Source organism: Euphorbia lathyris, chromosome 1 (genome assembly GCF_963576675.1).
Source record: "Euphorbia lathyris chromosome 1, ddEupLath1.1, whole genome shotgun sequence".
NCBI classification, from domain to species: domain Eukaryota; kingdom Viridiplantae; phylum Streptophyta; class Magnoliopsida; order Malpighiales; family Euphorbiaceae; genus Euphorbia; species Euphorbia lathyris.
Window position 1 is genome coordinate 42,220,446 of NC_088910.1, and position 20,998 is coordinate 42,241,443.

Sequence of the window (20,998 nt, forward strand, 5' to 3'; positions counted from 1 at the left end):
TTAACCATAACGTTTCTAATCAAGATCAATTTTAACCATATATTATCGAAAATTGGAAAAAAAACTAGTAGACCCAAACCTTCCAAGTATCAATTATATATAAAAAATTATATATATAAAGTATTTGGTGTATTATAAATATCTTAGATATAATTGGAATTTAAAAGGTTTGAAATGACAGATAAATAATCCGTAAACTAGTTTTTTTTCTTTTTATTATAATTTATAATAGTAATTTACAGAATAAATTAAAGGGAAATTTACAAAAATAGATCAGATGTGAGGCACATTTACTCAACCTACTACATATCTAGACTGTTTTTATGACTTTCCCGTAATATCCCTAATGATTCCCAGACATATGGTCCTTTAAATTGCACGAAATCTACACCATCTCCAAATCTCAATGTATTTCTCTTCTTCTCTCATATCTTGATTCTTCATCTTCCTATAGGCTCGAAAAATGTAAGAATCTACTATTTTCTTTACATTTTCCATGAAATCACTTCACGTAGTCTATGATTTCGCGAAGATCTGCGATGTGAAAGATAATTGAAAAGTTCAGGTACCAATCTATTTGTTAAGACAAGTTCGGCACAAAATGATGTATCAAGCGAAGAAAGAAAGTTGATGGCTAAAAGGTATAAAAAAGAAGTATCCACGCCAAAGAGAGAAGATGACCGTCTCGAAGAAGCGAAAACGAAAGGGATTGGTTTGCTTGACTGAAATCACCAACCAACCGCTTCCTTTTCTTCTTATTTCTTCTCTATCTGCCATGTTGATCATGTCCATGGTCTCCTATATTATCGTGTCCCTTTCTTTGCTTATCCACGTTTTGCCACTGCTTTCATTCTCACTTTTTCTTCTTTTTAGACGACGACACGAATCTTTGCTTACACCTCTTCAACCCATAAATTCCTCCTCCGTTTCTTATTTTAAACCCATTTCCAATTTTCTTCTCTGAACGATTATTTTAACTATGAGACTTTATGTCCACATTTTGGAGGCTAAAGGCTTGCCTACTACGGACTCATATGTGAAATTACAGATAGGCAAACACAAATCCAAGACTAGAATACTGAAGAACAATTCTAGCCCTGTTTGGAATGAGGAGTTCGTTTTCAGAATCCATCACACTGATTATGAATTGGTTGTGTCTGTGTTTACTCAGGATGATACTGATTTTGGCTTCTTCAGTGGCTCTGGTGATTTAATTGGTCGAATTACCATTCCTGTTTGGTCGGTTTTAGCTGAGCATAGTCAGTGCTTGCCTCCCACTTGGTTTTCCCTTGAAAAGCCCTTGACTGGAAAGTTCATTAACATGGATTGTGGTTAGTGTCTCTGTTACTTCTTTTAATCATCGATTTCTTGTTTACATTGTTTACGAATTAAATTGCTTGATGCTTTTTAGATTATACCATAGATTAGAATAGGGAATGGAACTGAAGATTAGATGAAAATGCTATTTAGGCATTTACATTTTAATTAATCGCACATAATTTTCTAGTTTAGTTGTCAATGCAAGAACGGACATTGATACTCTATGTTGTTATATAATGTGGGTATCAGGTGAGTTTTGTTAGCTCATACTAGACGAGATTGTTTGTTTTGAATATAGTTGGATTTTTAATTGATCACATAATCACATTACATTGAGCTAATTCTTTTAAACTTGAGATTAAGGTGAACATGTTTTGAATAACCTCTGGTTGGATCTGTTCTAAGTTTGGGAGTTACCTTACGCTTCTCAAGTATAACATTTGACTGAATTTCTTTAACTTAATAGAGTGAAGTTATGAAAATAAAAATTGCCTAGCCATATTAGTGCTCTCCCAGTGGTTGAAGTTCATATGCAATCAATGCTTATTAGGTACTAAACTTCTATTGACATGCAAATCTTCCTTTATTTGGGTTTTAGCTGGCTCAGATCATTAGCATTTTGTCTCAGCTGAGCTTTCAAGGTTGCGGCCTTTATTTTTGCTTATAGGGTGGGAGGAAGGGATTCCTATTGAATTGTTGATTCAAGCATTATTCTTGGTTCAATTTTAGATTATGATACTTTGCTTATTCATGCAGGGAAGATTCTTCTTTCTCTTTCTTTACATGGAAAAGGCCATGAGTCTTCTACCAACCACTTGATTGATACAAATTTGAATACGAAGAATGAGGGACATAAAGAATCTGAATGTTCAGTTGTGTCATCTGATGGGTTACATTGCTCTAGAGCTGCATTACCAATGACATCAGAAGGCAAGAAGCTAATGAAGACAATTGCAAGCCGTTTGGAGAAGGTTTTCCATAAAAATGAGGAAGCAGTAAGAATTGATAGTTCTTCAGAGTCGGCCTGTGCCTCCTCTGATTATGAAGATTGCACAGAGGAACATGAACATATCAGCTTTGAAGAAGCTATGGAGATCATGAATTCGAGCGATCATGTAGAAGAAATGCCAGAAAACCTCCCCGGAGGTGTTCTTCTTAATCAAATTTATGAGGTAACCCCATATAATCTAAACAAGTTCCTTTTTGCGCCAGATTCACAGTTTAGGAAAGACTTAGCAGAACTTCAGGGCACTACAGATGTGAAAGAGGAGCCTTGGACTTGGAAATCAGTTAATACAGCTTCCCTAACACGAAAAGTTACCTACACAAAAGCTGCAACAACATTAATTAAGGCTGTTAAGGCCACTGAGGAGCAGACTTATATAAAAGCAGATGGACAGCAATTCGTGATCTTCGTAAATGTTAGCACACCAGATGTTCCATACGGAGGCACATTCAACATTGAGTTGCTATACAAGATAATCCCTGGATCAGAACTGTCTTCTGGAGAAGAATCATCTCGCCTTATTATATCATGGGGTATTAACTTCCATCACAGTACTATGATGAAAAGTATTATTGAAGGAGGAGCAAGGCAGGGTCTAAAAGAGAGTTTTGATCAGTTTGCCAGCTTATTGGCTAAAAGTTTTAAGGTACTGGGTTCCACTGATTCACTAAGGAAGGAAGATGTGCTGACAACACTGAAAGCTGAACACCAGTCAGAGTGGAAATTGGCGTCTAATTATTTTTGCAACTTCACAGTTGTTTCCACTATTTTAATGCTATCATATGTCGTACTCCATATCCTATTATCTGAACCAAGCAAAGTCCAAGGCTTGGAATTCAATGGACTTGACTTGCCAGACAGTTTTGGAGAACTTCTTTCTTGTGCAATTTTGGTCGTTCAATTAGAGCGTGTCTGTAACATGGTGTCACACTTTGTACAAGCTAGTTTACAAGGAGGTAAGCATCTTCTCTGCTTATATATGGTTGTTAATAAGTTCATATCCTGTAGATCATAGTTGTTAAAGGTGCGCCTCAGTCAAGGCTCAGGGTCTTTGAGCCTTGAACCTAGAAAATGAGGCTCTGTACAAAAGGCTCTCGCCTTGTGCCCCTCGCTTGCGCCTGTGCGCCTGGCGGTTTTTACTTAGGTTTCTATTTTTATTTTTACAGTTTTCTCTAAAGTAACTGTTTGATTAATCTCAACCACTAGTCTAACTTAAATAAGATTAATCTTAACCCTTAATTTAAATAAGAATATAAAGAGTCTCAGTCATAATTAAATATATAAAAAATAGAGAAATATTAGGAGAGGAAGTCACGTAAAGAAAGAAGTATCCTCCACTCCAGGCAAAAACAAACTTCCACAGACACAGAGTCAGGAAGAAACAGAGTGATAATCTTGATGATGATGATTATTAGTTTTTGTTGCGTGTGTTCTTTTTGAATGACAATGAATGGTTATTAGTTTAGTAGCATTAGTTATAGTTACATATTTTAGGTCAAGACGTTACGTATATGTTAGTGTCTCTATGAAGTATAAACTTAGTGTTTTTGACATTTATGATTTAGTATTATGTTTTTATGTGGTTTTGTTTTGTTTGTGTGGTCATAAGTGTTTTTTTTTTTGTTTATACTTAACTAGTAAAAGAGTATATATTTTATTTTATTTTATTTTAGGCGCCTCATGTTTCTAAGGCGCACACCTCGCCTTGCGCCTTGAGCCTAGGCTTCATGACCCCTTGGAGCCTTAGCGCACCTTGCGCCTTTAACAACTATGCTATAGATCTTGGAATTTTTGTATTGCTACAATATTATCTAATTTTCATTTGAATTTTTGTTGGCAATAGGAAGTGATCATGGCATGAAAGCCCAAGGCAATGGATGGATTCTTACTGTAGCTTTGATTGAGGGGACCAATTTAGCATCCTTGGGCTCAACAGGGCTTTCGGATCCCTATGCAGTGTTCACTTGTAATGGGAAAACAAGAACAAGCTCTGTTAAGCTCCAAACCAGCAATCCCCAATGGAATGGTAAGGTCTTTATCTTGTGGGTTTCTTTGTTTCATAGTTTCTACAATTATATATGTTAAAAAGGCATTTTGAACAAAGCCGGAAACAACAAAGATGCATTGACCAAGAACCAACTCCAACTACTTATATTCTACAGACATACTTGAGTTTGATGCTATGGAAGAACCACCCTCAGTTCTAGATGTGGAAGTTTTCGATTTTGACGGTCCCTTTGACCAGGCCACCTCACTTGGGCATGCTGAGATCAATTTTTTGAAGCATACATCCACAGAACTGGCAGACATGTGGATCTCTCTGGAGGGGAAGCTTGCTCAGTCTTCTCAATCAAAATTACACTTGAGAATCTTTTTAGACAATAACAAAGGTGTTGAAATGATTAAAGAGTATTTGACGAAGAAGGAGAAGGAAGTCGGGAAGAAGGTGCTCATTATTTATACGTAGTTCAGCTCATTTATTCTAACAACTGGTTATTCTCCTTAACATTTTCCTTTCCCATCATTGTGCTAGTGAATGATGTGCATCCATCATTGGATCTAGAATAGTTTTTTTCTTTAAAATTTTTAATGACAAAACATGTCTTATTGATTCTAGGGATATTTTGCAGTTGAATGTACGATCACCTCATAAGAACTCAACATTCCAGAAATTATTTGGGTTGCCACCAGAAGAGTTTCTTATCAGTGCCTTTACCTGCCAGTTGAAGAGGAAAATGCCTTTGCAGGTACTACTATGAGCTATTACATGCTAAGACAAGTGAATTGCTATTTAAATTACGATAATGACTAGTTTAAGATACTCAAACCCAATTGCCAGAAGCCTAAAATTAAATCTCTTTAATGTCCTTAGAAGTAGAAACAAGCTGCTGTAAGTTTTATGATCCTTATTTTGAATTGCTTCACTATACTGATATAGAAAGAAGTATCATATTGCTATGCTATCATTCTAGCAAATTACTGAATCTTCTTGACACAAAGTAAGCCGAATGTTGCATGTGGGATAAATTTTAGTTGATTTTATTTCCAAGAGGTTGATGCTGAGATGTATACTATATGCAGGGCAGGCTGTTTTTGTCTGCTAGAATTGTTGGGTTCTATGCCAATTTATTTGGACATAAGACAAAGTTTTTCTTTCTTTGGGAGGATATTGAAGATATTCATGTGCTCCCTCCTTCACTCTCTTCTGTCGGTAGCCCTTCACTTGTCATAGTCCTCCGAAAGGGCAGAGGCCTTGATGCAAGGCATGGAGCAAAAGCTCAAGATGAAGAAGGCAGGCTCAGATACTACTTCCAATCATTTGTGTCATTCAATGTTGCCAGCAGGTAACTTTTTTGTGTAATAGCACTACTTCCAATCATTTGTGTCATTCAATGTTGCCAGCAGGTATCTTTTTTGTGTAATAGCACGGAAGTTGTTTTAGGACTTTTGACTTTCACATATTGATCTGATCCGTTTTTTCTCTTTCAACAGGACAATCATGGCCTTGTGGAGAACACGAACACTAACCCCTGAACAGAGAGCAGAAATTGCAGATGAACACGAGCAGGAGCAAGAAGAAACTTCCTCCATGCTTGAAGAGACTAGATCTTTTCTTGATGTTGAAGAGGCAAAAGTTTCTAAAGTTTACTCAGCTGAATTGCCAATTAGTGTAAGCAATTAACTCTCTTCTTCAATGCCTTCCATGTATCAGAAGTCTAAATTACTAGAACACAGACAAGGATTAGTCTCTTTAGCTAATCCATCTGCAGTGTGCCTTATACATTATCTACATTTGATTCGATGAACTTGTTTTATTGCTGCTGAACTGAACCTGTGGTGGTGATACAGATAAAATCGCTCATGGAATTATTCGAGGGAGGAAACATGGAACATAAAGTCATGGAAAAATCCGGATGTCTTAATTATGCAACAACAAGTTGGGAATCTGTGAAACCTGATGTTTATGAAAGACATCTCTCTTATAGATTCAACCGCCATGTTTCCATATTTGGAGGGGAAGTCTCTAGCACACAACAAAAAACTCCCATAGAAAATGATGGAGGATGGATTATAAATGAGGTCATGGTTCTTCACGGTGTCCCATTCGAGGATCATTTCCGGGTATGATCACAAAGAATATTCCTGAGTTATTAAGAACCAGATTTCATATTTTAAATTAGTAATTTGTTGGTTTGTGTTTTTTCCTGTTGCAGGTGAATATTAGGTACCAAATAGAGCAATCTGGTCTTGCTCATAGTGCTTGTAAGTGTGATGTTTATGTTGGAACTAGGTGGTTGAAGAGCAACAAGTTCCAGCAGAGGATTACTCGAAATATAACAGAAAAATTTACTCATAGATTGAAGGAGATGTTTGAATTGCTTGAGAGAGAAGTTCTTTTTGCAGTTCAACATGATAGGAACGTTTGACTGATATTCATTTGATTATTATTCAGGGTTCAAGTAAATATGGTTTAGTTTGATTATACGTATGAATCTGTCTCTTTGTCTTTTTCTATTCTAATTTCTAATACAAGTATTTTTTCATCCTCTCCAACCTCAAGATAGGGTATGAAGTTAGAAATTTCGTTATGTCCATTAAGAGGATCTCAGCCTGACATGGAAGCCTTATCCTCTTTTTTCCCCTAACTAGGCATGAGGTTATGATTCTATAGAATTAAACTGAATCGAGAGATAGAAGCCTTATCCTCTGTTTCCCATGAGGTTATTATTCTATAGAATTAAAATCGAATCGAATCGAGAAATGAACAGCGAAATCAAAATTGAAGCTGATTTCAATTTCATGGGCACAAATTATGAATTAATCTCAATGGGGCCAATTCCTTGTGATTTTTGTTAATGATATAAAAGTTCCAAAGAAATTTCTAAATGTTTTCCAATCGAGCTTAAGATTATGAATTTTCTTTTAATTAGGGACGTAAACGAGCAAGCAGAAATTCGACCGTGTTTTGTTTAATTTATAAATGAGTCGAGTTTGAGCACGGTTGTAAGGTTTCGATTTGTGAATGAGTTGAGCTCGATAGCGGATGTAAATGGGGAAGGAGTGCAGTCCTCCCTTGTCGTTCTTTGCCACTGTTAAAGGATCATTTGTCTTTTCTTTTCACGTGTTTCTTTTCAGGTGTTTTGGTAGTCCTTAAATATATTTAAAAAGACAATATTGACCTTTAAAATAGACATATTTGTCTCCAAATATTACAAAAATCTATTTTAAAAAAAGTCACTTCTTTTCTCAATGTTTGTGTTTTTTCTTGCCGATGTTATCCGCCTTTTCAAAAAAAAATTGGATCTGTCATTGACAGAGCTTGAGTAGATCGAAACTTTGCTCAAAAGCTCACGAGCAGATTCTGCTATAGGTTCACGAATAAGCTTACAAACAAACTTGATTATAATGTTCATGAACGAGCTCGTAAACAAGTTTGGTTCGATTGTTTTTTTAATAATAATTAAAACATTTATATTTTTATGTATTAAACATCTAAATTTATATTATTTCTTTTGTTAAATTGAATATTATTCATAGACGAACGATTCACGAGCAACTTATTTATTTATTGTTTGCACGTGAGCTTGCTTAGGAACATAACTAATGAGTTGTTCGCGAGCAAAATTCATAAACAGAATTATTGAGCTGTTGGCAGTGACGAATACAGAATTGGTCCGCGGGGGGGGGGGGGGGGGGGGGGGGGGGGGGGGGGGGGGGGGGGGTCAAATTTACACGCGCGTGCGTAAAAAAATTGCTAAATCGAACTTGTTCATTTTTGTACGTATATATGCATGTTATCATGTATTAATCAAGTTGGATTTTGTAATTAAATACAAACTCAATGAGTTAATTAACCATCTCGAACCTTAATTTATCGAATACATGGGAGCCGAAACCATCTATACTAGGTGTGGTTCCGACAGCCCTCTGTATCCGCTTCTAGCTGTTGGTAAACAAAGTTCATAAACAGAATTAATAAGAGCTCTCGACCAAACTTCATAAACATAATTAATGTGCTACTCGCGAATAAAGCTCGTGAACAAAATAAATAAGATGTTTGCGAGCAGCTTGCGGACAAATAATCTTTTTAATGAATCGAGCTCGAACATAATTTTAAACTCGAATCAACTTGGTTCCTTTTTTACCCAAGAGGGCAAAATCAGTCTGCTAGATTACAACCCTACATTTAGTAGGTTTTAGGAGGTGACATCCAAGTCTTAATCAAGTAGTAGAAAACGACATCAACCAAATGCACTTGAAATTCAAGTCAAGAAATTGCTGTCCTTTTCTTCCATGCATACAACCTATCAATAGTATTTATGGCCGTTTTATTTCCTTTTCTCCTCGTTTCTTTCATTTTTTTTACTCCGCTAAGCTTATCTGAATGTCTGTATTTCTATATTGTGTTAATTTGTAAAAATGACTTCTAAAATTGATAGTGCTGTGCTGATCAATTTAATTCAAATTAAATTTTAGATATTAACTCAATTTTTAAAATGATAAAATTTCAATAATTAACACAATCACAGTTACTAGTTTAATTCTTGAAATTTGTCTTTTAAAAAAATCTTGAAATTTGTAAATTTAGTCTAATTTATGAAAATTTTGATGGTTGAATTGACATTTGAAATATTAAACTGACCCAGAATTGAAATTGTATTATTGGTGTAGCCTAGCCTAGCCCCCTATAAAGATCATCAATAGCTTTTAGGCTGCAACCACACCATTTAAACATTAAACTTCAATGAATCTTAATTAATCAATTCAATGTAGTTTATAAAATCTTTAAGCAATCATTTTCTCAATTATATAAATTGTACTAACACTCCTCTATCTTATTTTAAATGTGCTAAATTATTCAAACTAGTAATAAACTCTTAACGTTGTTTGGAACCTTGTTCTAAGGGAAAAGATAAATCAATTTAGTAGAATTAAAATGAAATCCAATTATTAAACCATTCTTTTGCTTTGAAATTATTTTTAATTAAAAACTTTCAGTGATTATATAATAAATTTGTTCTATGTATTTTCATTTTAATAAAACAAAATGAAAAATAAAAATAAAAAGTTGTATTTTAATAACTGTAAATAAAATGAATTAACTTTCAAAAAGTTATACTACTTTTGCCATGCTTTAGTTCTCATACTTTTTCTTTAATTATTTTAAAGATTATTTTTAGCTCTATTTGATAAATTAAAAAATTACTTAATTGAATAAGTTTTTTTAAAATAATTATAATTTTTTAACCACTTAAATTATTAAATTAAGTTTAAAGTTACTTATTTTATTTAAAATATTTAACTTATATAAATATAAAAAAATTATACCATTTTTAAGGATAAATAGAGTAAACAAGCATTGTTCTATTTACTGATCCATTTATGACATGCCCGTAATCTAATCCAAATAGAATTAGGATCAGGGTTAGGGTTTAACCTAGCTATAAATAGATAGCTAGGAAACCTAAAACCCAAAGATAAAAAATATAAGATAGAGTCTCTCCCTCCTACGCGTCCCCTCTATCTGCCCCTTTGTCTTTGAGTTTCATTTTTAGTTCGTGAATCAAGAGTGATTATTCTTTTAGTGTGGTAACCTCATAGATCAATGATACGGAGCCAAGGTAAGCCTAAATATGTTGATTTACTTATTGATTAGATCCGAGTTCATTACCTGTCCCTTAGAGGTTAGAGAAATCCATTAGGCTTCTCCGTTGAAGTCTTCATTGGTATCAGAGCCCTTTAACTTTATGTTCCATCAGTTAGGAACCCTTTATGCATGATTTATGATTTCATTAATTTGTTTGATTGAATAAATGCATGCTTGGTTGAGTCAAATCTCAAATCTATGTTTTTAATGTGTCTCGGGATGTTTTTGGTCTGCCAAAATCGACCCGGGGGCTGATGGAATTTTCTGGCGATTTTAAGCTGATTCAAACGCGCCAATTAGGGTATGTTTGCTCTATAACGCTATTTTCAGTTGCTGAAACCCGAAATTGACCACACCATCAAACTCAGAGACCCCAACACCCCCACCCAAAGTCTCAAGGCCGTTAGAGGCCAGGAGGGCGGCGTGTGGCCCACACGCGCCACCGGATCACCGCTTACACGCGCGGCGTGTGTGGCTTCTCCTAGACTTCGTTCGACGTTGAATTTTACAGGCTTGCTCGAAATATTATTTGGGTTTTTTCTATAATTTTTAATTTATTTTTGGATGCACATATTAATTGATATTGAATTAATTAGGTTTCTATAATTGTTTTTAATATGTAAAAACTATTTAAAAATATCCAGAAAATTAGATAAATCAAAATTTAAATACAGAAAAATAATTTTTTTTTCCAGATTCTAAAAAATTAAATTTATTGAGACCCGTCTCTAAATAAAAGCAATTTTAATAAAAAAATTATAATACTTTTTCCTAATTTTTAGATATTTAAAATATATTTTTAATATATTTGGATTAAACGTGTAATTAAAAATAATTATTAGAAATACTTTCTGATTAATTGATTATTAATTAATGATAGATAATCAAAATATTATTTTTAAATTTTTATACGTTGTCTGTTGCGTATAATTGTATAACTGTAATCAGTTTGCAAATATTGCGTAACCAATATAATCATACAAACACATAATCTGAAAAATTGTGTTTGACATGAGTCGTATGTTCCTTAAATAAATGGATCGAAGTTAGTTTTTGATCCCCGAAAGATTTAGTTCATGACCTAATATTTCTCTTTTCTTTTGTGTCTTGCCAGTCATGGTCGGCACTGTGAGAACTCCAATCCTTGCTCGTTTTCCCCACCAACGTGCAAGACTAAGTCGAATGGAGTTAGGAGGTGTCGCTTAAGTAAACAAATCATCTAGAATGACATTGAGGTAATTATGCGTCATTTGGAGTCGTTGCATACTCAGATGCAAGAGTGCATTTGGACATGTGGTTTACATAGAGGGTACGATGAGTATGCCATACTCAGGCGACTCCGCAACTCGTTGCAACATAAAAAGTTTAAGAGTGTCTTACATGCAACATGCAATGTTCACGAGAATAGCTACAGAAAGATTGTGCGGTTGTTCATGAGCACGCTAGGAGAAAGGGGTGTTCGAATTCCTCGAAACAGTTCGATTATAACTCTATGATCGGAAAAGATAATTCATACCCGTGTATATGCCAGCGCATTCATCATCAAATGTGACAGATGATGCAACACAATTCACAAACTTAACACTAACCTTGTCGCATCCCAGCACATTCATCATCAAATACAACAGATGATGCGACACAATTCACAATCTTCCCGTGAACCTTGTCGCATCCAAGCGCATTCAACACAGGATGCGACAAGGATATTGACATCCAAACGCATTCAACACATGAACCAAGTCCCACTTATCTAAAATCCTTATCGCATCCAAGCGCATTCATCACCAAATGCGACAAGGATTTTAGATAAGTGGGACTTAGAGTATTTACAACAGCAGCTCCAAGAGTTGTCGCATTTACACCAGAAGTTGTCGTAAACGTGACAATAACAACTGTGAATTGAAATCACAGTTTCCATTGATGTCGCATCTAACAGTGGCCCACATTATGCTTGCTATGTCGAAATTTAACAAAGATGATGAAGAAATATAAGTGTGACTACTTATCTTAAGTTTGGTTCGTGCTTCTGCTTCCTTTTCGGTTGCCTTTCTTTTTGCTGCTATGTTGAAAGGATACGAAGAAGATGGAGATGGAGATGAAACGCAGAACGATGAAGATGAAGATGGAGATGAAACACACGAAAGAGATTAAGTTGAACCACAGAAGATAGAACGAAGGAGATGAAACGCAATAGCCGTTTGACAGTGAAGAAGCGCAAATTGAAGTTAGGGTATTTTTGTCCAGAATGTATAAAATTGTCTAATTTGGTAAATGAGAGCACAATATATCAAATATGTTAATAGGCCTCCTGATTAGGTCTAGATTTGTAATTGGCCCTATAATATTACCCCTAATTAGAAATTTTAATTTTAATTTACCATTTTTTCAAGAAATGGGGTCAATAATGTTAATTGATATTAATTTAAAAATTAATAAAATTCTGTTTAACTTTCTTTTATAAAGACATAGTTGAATAATTTTTTTTTTTTTTTTTATAAGAGCAACATTAAATCATTTAGGACAATGAAGATCTTCCTAAACAATTTATTATTATTTAACTTTTTTTATGACAGGTAAGAAATAATTTAACGATAATCGGTTTTTAGTTTATCCACAAAGGAAAACGAAATAACAGAAGGTAATTTGACCAAATCGCCCAGAAGTAACGGTCGAAATATCCAGACTCCGCTTGCATCGCATCGCTTTCATCGTCCGCTTCCTCACTATCACTTCCACAGCTTAAAACCAAGTTGCTAACAATTAGCCAATCTTCTCCATCATCATCGATTCGTTTCAGAAAACAACCTTCTCCCCCAAAAATTCATACAGATTTTCTTCAACTATGGATCCCAATCCCAAATCCTTCCCCATCCTCTCCTACGTCATGGCCCGACTTCCCTCCATCATCCCCAGATCCCCCTCCGCCGCTGCTGACTCCTCCTCCGACATCGAGCGGCCATCTCCTACCGATCCCTCCTCCAGTCATACGCCTATATTTTCCAAATTACCGCATTTATCCGATCCTAATCTCATCAATTCAATGACTCGGGCTATCTCCGACGTCGCCCAGACCCGATCAGTTCTCCACACACTTGGTCCTCGTCCTGATCACGAGTCTGTCGATAATGCCAGGATTAAACTCGCTGAAATCGAATCCAACCTCGCTAAACAGCTCGAGGAAATTGTGCGATCTTCCCGGCCCGCCGACGTCGACAGGCTTGAGTGGCGCGCGCATTTAGCCGATAAGGAGCAGCAGTGTCGACAGTCTGCCGAGAAGGAGAAGACTGTGTATAAATCAATTTTGCAATGGGACGAGATGCATGAGTCCTACGAGAAACTGTTGGAGGACGCAGAGCAACGGTTGGTTAAGATTTATGAGAAGGCAGGGACGGAACAGGACGACGATGATAATGAGGAAGTGATTGAACAGGTGAACGAAGATGTGGTATGCATACTCCAAGAGGCCTCCGGAAAGGTTCTTGAAATGGTTGATTTGTCGAATCGGAGATTGAGGTTTTTGCCTGAAGCGTTTGGAAAAATTCATGGGTTGAAAGTGCTTAATCTCTCTATTAATCACCTTGAGGTTGGCTTCTTCCATTTTTGTTGCCTAACATGATTTTAGTTAACTTTTTCAGTAGACATTTTTTGATTTTGTAAATTGAGCGTTACTGGTTTGATTTGTGAATGTTGGCTTTGATTATGTTTGCTGTAGTTATGGACTATGAGGCATTTCTTTTGTTGCTGTCTGTGAGTGAATAATAGAAATTATAATCTAATCATGGTTTGGATGATAAATACCATTTCTTGGTGGTGCTTTAGATACAGTTAAGGTTGTAGGAATCTAGAAATGATTATCTTAGGCCTGTGCTTCTTGTGATTTGCATAGTGTTACATGAACATTTACATAAGTAATATATTATATTTTGTATGAAGAGGTGCACGAATATTCAGTCTAATTACGTAGAAACGATAAAAATGGTTCATTTTCTAGTGGCTTTAATTGAGATAATCTGACAATATATTGGCTTCATCTATAGGACTATTTCAGTTAATGGTGATCAGTTATTTGTTGATATTGAAAGATTTAGGAAGATTGATTGGGTGTTATGTACTGTATATTATATTCTTGATAAAAGTAAAACAATATCTATCAGTATTAATTGAATATGGTATATATTTCAGGATAAACAAAATCATGCATCTAAGATCTGTGTGGATATTTGTTTTTGTTACTTTTGTCTATTCACTACAAGCTTGCATGGACATTTAGAATTTGCAATCATACATCAGTGACCAATGTGTTTGGTAAGACTCCAAAGCATTTAGTTTAGGTGTTCTGAGACCTCAGTTTGTGGGAGAATTTTGTAATTTTTTCAAGTAGTCCACTATCTCTGCTGTCCAAAATGAAAAATCATGAGAATACTGGGAAGTTCAGCTAAATGAGGTTGTAATGATGTAGAATTTGGCGCCTCTCTAGATAACTGCTGTAGGTAATCCATAGTTTTAGTGATGCACATGCTCATAATTTGGCAGCTTTTGATAGGGTTTGTGCTAATCCATGGAATAATTAGGGGATAGGTATCCACTTGGCGAATGCAGCCACTGGATTCTAAGGTTTTTGGTGTAGCTTGTTTCTTTATTGATTAAGTTCCATTGTTTTCTGCTTTGACTATCTGCTCCATTATCCTATTGTTCTGCTGCTCTACTTCTCCATATGATAATGAAAGCTTTCTCTTCTCCAAGTTGCTCCGTTCTAAATAGTAAATACAAAATATGCATGTATCAGATAACGAAGGATGTACCCATTGGTACAAACAATCAGATCAGATCATCTTATACATTTTTATTTTTTTAATGATTGTTTTCTCTCTTTCTTTTCTTCCCTCTGTTTATTTTCCTTTACTTGCTTCTCTGCAAAGTTATGCATTCCTAGTGTATGAACCCAAGTATTGAATTTAAACCAGTTCGTTTGCAATCTATCAATTTTGGAGTGCCATTTAACTCTTGTTTGGAGAAGGAAGAAAACTGAGGGGGAAGGGAAAATGGGACATAGCAAGTGAAGAAACAATTTTGTTGGTTTGACACCCCGATTCTTATCACTTTCCTCTCCCTCAATTTTCCGCCCTTTTCCAAGCATAGAATTATATCCGTCCATTGAAGTGTCATTTCGGATGATTTTAAATAGTAAACAATTATCTGTCAGTATATACCCTTTTCTTGCTTGAGCTGTTGATCCTAAAACTGAATAATGGGATCTTGGCTACAACATATTGTTTAATGAGAACACAACGGAATTGGAAAATGGGAAACCTATGCTTATTAAATTATTCACTTTAAATAGAGACTTCCTTTCTGCAACCTTCCTGATCTTACTGAACTTCTTTACTGGCAGCTAGACCTTTTTTGTGAGTTAAGCGAGGTGTGTAACTAGATGATTGCTTTTGGTGGGAGTTAATTTTTCAGTATTCTTTGTCATCTGAAAATTATATCAGCATTACATCTATCAATTAGCCACCTGAGAAGTTTTGTAATTGCTAATACTTGCTTTAACCTTAAAAGAAATATGGAGTTATCCTTTCTTTTCCCAAGTCTTAGCATGCTAGAATAATCTGATACCTTGTCACTATGGTCAATACTTACGCATCTGGTGCACAAAACTGTGGCCTTGTTGACAATTTACCACAGTGGTGTCTAGAGTTTGTAAGTCTCTTATGCATGCTCCTATGTCTGCAAATCATAGTTAGATTACATAAATTAATGCATTTAATGGCATTCGTTCTATTAGAGCAACTCTAATGGTGGTGTGTTTGTAATTTGCAAGGACCAACCAACCACTAGAGACATGATTAATAAACCCTCTCAAAGCTGGAAGGTCGCTGGATTGGGCGACCTTCTAGGAGAATTTGAGCCTTCCTCTATTAAGAGCTGCACAAGGACAAGGGAGAGAGTCGAATTTGACGTCGGTGGTTGTTGGTCAGAATCGCGATTGAATGTCACTCTCCCTCCTTGAGCGAGTTGTTTCCCGAAAATCCAAAGAAAATGGTAAAAAATAGAGGGTGTTTTGAAGGGAGAGGTGTTAGAAATGGGGGAGTTGGAATGGTTGGAAGGTGTGCAACCCTCCAACCATTAGGGATACTCTTAGTGGTTTCAGCATTATAACATTGCGAGACACTTTTTATGCTTCTGCCGATATAATATTTGTTTACCATGTTGTTTGATTATCTATAATTAACTATAACCATAGAAGAGAGTTAGAGATCTCATTATATGACTGCAAAAAAGTTGTAGCCATTTCATATCCTGCATACTAATAATGACTTCTATTTTTCATCTGTGAGGACTGATGGTTTTCTATGTGAATGCGTTTCTATCTGATGGTTATGTTATGGCTTGCTACTTTTTTGTGGGTTGGCTTTTGTACATTTGTACTTGCACTTGGTTAACATGAGTCTGGGAACAGGTAATTCCTGACTCAATAGCAGGGCTGGAAAAGCTTGAGGAACTCAATCTTGCTTCAAACCTTCTGGAAGCATTACCGGATTCTATCGGATTGCTGCATAACTTGAAACTTCTTGATGTTTCCAGCAACAAACTACAATCACTACCTGATTCCATTTCTTATTGCAGGCAAGCCTAATTCATTGCAAATTCATTTCTTTATCAGATGTTCTTTTTATTTCTTATTCTTGTTCTATGTTTAGGTCATTGCTGGAGTTGAATGTGAGCTTCAACCGGCTTACATATTTGCCAACTAATATTGGATGTGAGTTGGTAAATCTTAAGAAGCTGACATTCCAGTTGAACAAGATCCGATCTCTTCCCAGCTCAATTGGTGAGATGAGATCTTTACAGCATCTGGATGGTCACTTTAATGAGCTTCAAGGCCTTCCACCTTCGGTTGGGAGATTGACTAGCCTTGAGACCCTCATTTTGAGCAATAATTTCAGTGACCTGACTGAACTTCCCGAGACTTTTGGAGAGTTGACAAGCCTTAAGGAACTTGATTTGAGCAACAACCAGCTTCATGCTCTACCTGATACCTTCGGCCGGCTGGAGAACTTGACCAAATTGAATTTGGAGCAGAATCCTCTTGTGATTCCACCACCGGAAGTGGTAAAGGAAGGGGTTGAAGCTGTGAAGATATTCATGGCTAAGAGGTGGCTTGACTTACTGGTGGAGGTAGAGAGGAAGAGCATGCTTGAAGTACAAGAACAAGCGCATAATGATTGGCTGACACGGAGTACATCTTGGATGAAGAATACAGTTACGGTTGTTTCAGAAGGTGTTTCGGGATATATGAGTCCGAGAAGTCCTAAAGACCCTTGTCTCGATCAACAGCTATGATATTGTTCCCTCCATTTCACCTGATAGAAGATTTCTGAGATGGACTTCTTTTATTGCAATTCTTTATACTGCATCAATGTCGCTTGCAAAATGAATGACAAATCATGTTTCCGCTATCATCCGATATCTGGAATGCAAGTTCTTCTGGAAAATAAATAGATGTAGCCGTATGTACCGGAGGCTATTCGCTTTGCCTTTTAATTTATTGTAATAGTTCAATTCAAACATTTGATAGCTGTAAACCAAAAATTGGAGCTATCAGTAGGCATTAACAATGAAAAAGATTATTGAATTGAGTGCCATTTGGAATGATCCAGTATTTGTAGTTATGAATAAGAGATCTAATAACAATCAATTCTATTTGGTATGGACTTCTTAGTACTGCCTGTTTCCCGTAAAGTTTTAACTTTTTGTTATAGCTGTAGCTTCAGATTCCATGCAGCGGCCTTTCATTCGGATAGACGCATTAAATCTTTGATTTGAGCATCCTAAGTCATTAGGAAAAAGTTGAATGTACCTGAAAATTAATGATCAGGTACGTTTAGTAAAATCAATGTTAAGTTAAGAAATAATGAAAAGTTAATGAGGAAAAAACTCAAAGAATAATTAAAATAAATTTAATATTTAATTGAAATTATATTTCGAACTTTGAGATAATAAAATTCTAAATGTTTATGGTTTTTTTTTTTAATTATTTATGTTTTTGATCGTTTTCTATTTCTTTTAGTAAGCTTATAATTTTTTCAAATAGATATATTAAACTAATTTTTAGTTTAAAACTTTAGTGAGCCTTCGCTACAAATTAGCAGCTTAATATAAAAATTTGGAAAGATAGAGAACTTAAATATGTTTCTTTTTCATAAAACTATCCTCTGGGAAAAGCCCGTATGTATTTAGGCTAAGTTTGTTTGCCAAAAAATATTATACACAAAAGGAGTTTATTAATTTTAGGTTAGTAAAAATATATAAACAAATTGAATTTTCTAAGTTTTTGGACTGTTTCATTCACTTTTACATTTTCTAAAACAGTTGTTACACCCACTTTTTCCGGTTTTGTTATAGCCGAACACTGAAAATATCTTATTTTTCAAAAAAAAAAAAATTTACTTTGTCCAATATCGTTACTGTTTTATATTATATATAGATATGCAGAGAATTAGAGATATTTTAGGGACTAATTTAAATTATGTAGAACTTTTAGATATAGATATGCTGAGAATTAGAGAGATTTTAGGGATTAATTTAAATTATGTAGAACTTTTAGATATAGTACGGATAAAATAATCTTTTTATAAATAAATATAATAATATAACTAAAGTTAATATATTATATTTTTTATTATATTTTTTATCAGTAAAAAAAGAGGAAGTGACACCTCAGCTCCATCGTTACTATTTTATATTATATATATATATATATATATATATATATATATATATATATAGATATGCAGAGAATTAGAGAGATTTTATGGACTAATTTAAATTATGTAGAACTTTTAGATATAGATATGCAGAGAATTAGAGAGATTTTAGGGATTAATTTAAATTATGTAGAACGTTTAGATATAGATATGCAGAGAATTAAAGAGATTTTAGGGATTAATTTAAATTCGGTAGAACTCTTAGATATAGTACGGATAAAATAATCTTTTTATAAATAAATATAATAATATAACTAAAGTTAATATATTATATTTTTTATTATATTTTTTATCAGTAAAAAAGGAGGAAGTGACACCTCAGCTCCGTCATTACTGTTTTATATTATATATAGATAGATTGGAAATTACATAGAAATTCATATTTAAAAAATAATTTACAATTATGTTAAGTATTGATTTAAATAATATTAAATTAAATAAATAATTTTTTTCATATATTTTAAGAACTAGATTTTATGAATTAGGGATCTAAGATATATTTTTAAGGGTTATTGTAATTTTATAAGTAGATATAATTTTCATGTAAAAAGTCCTTTTAATAACTATTTTTTAGGGTTAGGGAGTGTTTGGTTGCTGCTTTTTGACCTCATGTTTGCCTTTTCACTTTGAAAATGAGAGTTTTATGTGTTTGGTTAGACACCTCTTGTTTGCCTTTTGTATTTATAAAAGCAGAGAATCCATGCTTTTTTTTGGAAAAACAGCATTTTCAAATAGCAAACCATAACAGGAAACAGCAAACAGCAACAGACCGCAGATAAAACAAACGGACCCTTCCCGACACCCTGCTAAAAAAGGGAAATTAACTATTTTAATTTTTTCTATCTATCTAATCTAGTAGTGTTTCCTAAAAGAAAGATGGGCTTAATGTAGCCCATTATTTCCTGGGCCTCATTTTTCAGTGATATTGTCAGGGCGAAACGGTCAAATCAAATTGTACCAAATAGCCTCTATTATAAATCAGGGAAACCCTATTTTCAATCGTTCAGAAGTTCCTCATCTTCTCTACAGCCGCTCAGAAGACCCGTTTCCTTGCGCAGAGCCAAAATGACCACCCGATTCAAGAAGAACAGGAAGAAGCGTGGTCATGTCAGCGCCGGTCATGGGCGTATCGGCAAGCACAGGAAGCATCCTGGAGGTCGCGGTAACGCTGGAGGTATGCACCATCACAGGATCCTCTTCGACAAGTATCATCCTGGATATTTTGGAAAGGTCGGTATGCGATACTTCCACAAGTTGAGAAACAAGTTCTACTGCCCTATCGTCAACATCGACAAGCTATGGTCGATGATTCCTCAGGATGTCAAGGACAAGGCCAGCAAGGACAATGTACCGATGCTCGATGTGACTCAGTTTGGCTTCTTCAAGGTGTTAGGTAAGGGTGTTCTACCAGAGGATAAACCTATTGTTGTTAAAGCTAAGCTTATTTCCAAGATTGCAGAGAAAAAGATAAAGGAAAATGGTGGAGCTGTTGTACTTACAGCCTAAGTTGTTTTGTTCTGGTAAAAGTTGAGTTTTGTTTTTATTATTGTTATCTTTTGACTATTTAGAGTTTTAATGAATTGAGTATTTTATGGTTATTGGTGCTTCTTGTGGATTGAGTAATTTCAGTGCTTAGATCTATTGGCTTGTGTTTTGATGAAGAATGATTGTGTTATTAAATTAGGATGAAGATGTTTCTTTTATTGTTTGGAACCTTATTTGGGATGGAATTCAATTTTATCTTAGGAAAGAACAGTTTAGATTAAGTTGTTGATTTTGCAAAAAATTGGGAATTGCGGAAAATTGATTTAATTAGAGCATCAAAGGAGTATAATACAAATACAAAGAAAGGAAGTATATAGCATGAATCCACAAAATAGCCGTGCGAAGTGGTTGAGGGAAATACGCAGCAGGAATCTAGAGCCATGTTTGCTCTGGCATGCCCTGCCCCAATTACACTTCAAATGCAACTCCGTTGCTGTTGCTGCCATCTTTGGGGATATTCATGCTGTTGGGGTTAGTGTTGTCCTTCGAGACTCAGACGGGGATCTCGTGAGTGAATAATAGAAATTATAATCTAATCATCGTTTGGATGATAAATACCATTTCTTGTTGGTGCTTTAGATACAGTTAAGGTTGTAGGAATCTAGAAATGATTATATTAGGCTTGTGCTTCTTGTGATTTGCATAGTGTTACATGAACATGTACATAAGTAATATATTATATTTTGTATAAAGAGGTGCACGAATATTCAG

At 35.0% G+C, this 20,998-nt stretch overlaps 3 protein-coding genes across 3 annotated transcripts; all 3 read left to right on the plus strand.

Moving 5' to 3' along the window:
* The first annotated feature begins 663 nt into the window (after positions 1-663).
* On the plus strand, positions 664-6,811 carry LOC136229939 (C2 and GRAM domain-containing protein At5g50170). Its single transcript, XM_066018802.1, has 9 exons — positions 664-1,331; positions 2,077-3,282; positions 4,170-4,352; positions 4,489-4,772; positions 4,957-5,073; positions 5,408-5,670; positions 5,819-5,996; positions 6,176-6,448; positions 6,541-6,811. Exons 1-9 carry the CDS (start codon positions 980-982, stop codon positions 6,751-6,753), a joined length of 3,069 nt encoding a protein of 1,022 aa, XP_065874874.1. The 5' UTR covers positions 664-979; the 3' UTR covers positions 6,754-6,811.
* A 5,814-nt stretch (positions 6,812-12,625) lies between these two features.
* On the plus strand, positions 12,626-17,685 carry LOC136229948 (plant intracellular Ras-group-related LRR protein 9-like). The gene is made up of 3 exons (XM_066018814.1): positions 12,626-13,557; positions 16,435-16,601; positions 16,676-17,685. Exons 1-3 carry the CDS (start codon positions 12,817-12,819, stop codon positions 17,316-17,318), a joined length of 1,551 nt encoding a protein of 516 aa, XP_065874886.1. The 5' UTR covers positions 12,626-12,816; the 3' UTR covers positions 17,319-17,685.
* Positions 17,686-19,734: 2,049 nt separating this feature from the next.
* LOC136229953 (large ribosomal subunit protein uL15x-like) lies at positions 19,735-20,340 on the plus strand. Its single transcript, XM_066018829.1, has one exon. It carries the CDS (start codon positions 19,808-19,810, stop codon positions 20,246-20,248), a length of 441 nt encoding a protein of 146 aa, XP_065874901.1. The 5' UTR covers positions 19,735-19,807; the 3' UTR covers positions 20,249-20,340.
* The last annotated feature ends 658 nt before the right edge of the window (positions 20,341-20,998 follow it).